Raw genomic sequence first — 2,061 nt, 5'->3', positions numbered from 1 at the left:
CCCCCTAGTCTCTCACCTGGCAGCCGGCTTTCTCCAGCATCTGGGCGTACCTCACGGTCTTTTCAATTTCTGGGAAGACACGGATTTTGCAGGTGACGGGAACAGAGAGCTTCTCGTGGGCCAGCAGAACTGGGGACAAGGAGCGGCATCTCTGAGGGGTGGCGGGGGAGCGTAGCGTCCGGCAGGGCCTTTCCCCTTGCCTCACGAGTCTGAGACCAGCGGGGCTGGCTCCAGCCTCCCCCAGTGGCAGCTGGCCGTCTGGCTCTGCCCCCTGGGACGTGGGCAGGCCAGGGCTGAGCTCGGGGCACTGCCCACTGGCACCTACTGCCTGGTCCTAAGGGAGCAGCTAGTGCCGGCTGTGACCTCTTCCACGGCCCCCTCCTCTAGGAAGAGATGCTCGGTCACAAGGCCCCAGGTGTCCCGGGACTCTGCAGCCCCGCTCCTCTGCGGAGCCCCCCACCTACGACGTGGCCCAGCCCTTCCTGCCAGTGCAGCCACACGCAGCAACTCACTCATTCTCTGCAGCAGGTCCCACTCCTCCTGCAAGAAGGCGCCGTAACGACCTGTGGAGGGCAAGCAGTCCCCCGGCTGAGGCTCACGGTGGGCGGGCTGAGGCCACCCCAGCCCCACTGTCCCTCCTGGCCTTTCGCAGACCCGGAGCCCCCGCCCCCAGCTCTGCTCAGTCCCATCAGGGGGACAGGCTGTGGGGCAGGGCTGGCTGGTGCCATGCCTTCTACGTGACGCCCTTGGGAGGGGTCACTGGGTCTCGTGGCACGAGATGGGACCCGGTGCCCCACAAGGTCAAATGTTCAGAGACTAGCTGAGCGGCACCAACCTGGCCACGACCAGTGTGCGGCACTGCCAGGGGGCGCCGTCTGGGCTCCCAGCGCTGCACTCACCCCTCTTGGCTATCATCTGAGGGCAGCCCAGGTTCAGGTCGATGGCATCGCAGTAGTCCTGAGCCAGGAGAGCCGCCTGCACAAACACTTCTGGGTCGTTGGCACAGAACTGCAACAGATGGGCAAGCAGCAAGGTGGTGGTGTGTCCTGGGGCGGCTCCCAGGGGAGGAAACAGCCTCTGTTGGCTCCAGGTGCACCTGGCGGCTACATGCTTCCCCACAGGCCATCCCCGCCGCAGCCCGGCCCCGCCCTGCTTCCCCCGAACCTGCTGCTGGGAAGGCTGGGGGTCCCATTCCGAGGGACGGTCTCCTGGGCCCACCTGCACGATGAGGGGCCGGTCCTCGGGGCACACCTCGCAGTACAGGTTCTCCTTCCGGTAGTTGGCGTCGCGCACGAAGACCTGGGCGTGCAGCATGGGTGTATAGCAGAGTTGTGCCCCGTGGCGGCGGCTCAGCAGCCTCCAGGCCAGCTCGCTCTGGTCCACCATGGGCGCCACCACGTGGCGGGCCCCCCCCAGGGTGCGGCTCCAGAACTCGAAGCCCTGTAGCTTGGGCATTGTCTCCACCCTGCAGGAGGGGCGGGAGCAGACACTCAGCCCACAGACAGCCCAGGGTATGAGAGGAAGGGGGTGCAGACTGGGGACCGGGGGCTCAGCCACACCCCCCGAGAGCCTGGCGCAGGCCGGACCAAACGGGGAGGGTAAGATTAAACTCAGAGGATGCAATGGCTCTTTTTAAGGTCACTCCAATGCCCACTGGCAGAATTACTGCTGGGATACAAGGTGGACAGTATCAGTAGGCATGGGCCTGAGAGCTGAAACCCCAGTGCCGTCACATCCCAACGGGGGCCTCAGGCAAGTCACTTGACGCTTTGGGCCGAGCCCCTCATGTGTTAGCAATGGAACCCATCTGCCTGGCAGGACTGAAGTAAGAGTTAAAAAAGCAGCGACTGCGTGGTGTGGCCCAGCACAGAGCTGAAACAACAAAGGGGAGCCACGCCCCAGAAGACCCTCAGGACCTCCACCACGCAGGACCGCCCCGGGGTGATGTCACCTGGCGTCTGCGGCTTGGTCTGCGCTCCCTGCCCGAGCTGACCGGACAGGTCGCCTGGCTACTCCACGTCCTTCTCTGGGGCGTCTAGAGATCACGCACGGAAGGGGTGC

The 2,061-nt window shown here is 65.1% G+C and overlaps 1 protein-coding gene across 1 annotated transcript in view; it reads right to left on the bottom strand.

Moving 5' to 3' along the window:
- Positions 1-2,033, bottom strand: part of DUS1L (dihydrouridine synthase 1 like) — a 6,160-nt gene extending 4,127 nt beyond the window's left edge. Inside the window, exons 1-4 of the mRNA XM_012554974.2 lie at positions 1,219-2,033; positions 900-1,008; positions 513-563; positions 17-129 (exon numbers count right to left, since the gene is read on the bottom strand). Of these exons, the coding sequence (XP_012410428.1) occupies positions 17-129; positions 513-563; positions 900-1,008; positions 1,219-1,455 (510 nt within the window). The 5' untranslated portion in view covers positions 1,456-2,033. The remainder of the gene's footprint in view (positions 1-16; positions 130-512; positions 564-899; positions 1,009-1,218) is intronic.
- Positions 2,034-2,061: the final 28 nt, after the last annotated feature.

This window comes from Trichechus manatus, unplaced genomic scaffold (assembly GCF_000243295.1).
Source record: "Trichechus manatus latirostris isolate Lorelei unplaced genomic scaffold, TriManLat1.0 scaffold00028, whole genome shotgun sequence".
NCBI lineage: Eukaryota > Metazoa > Chordata > Mammalia > Sirenia > Trichechidae > Trichechus > Trichechus manatus.
Note: the sequence above shows the minus strand (reverse complement) of the source record. Positions and strands in the feature narration are given on the sequence as shown.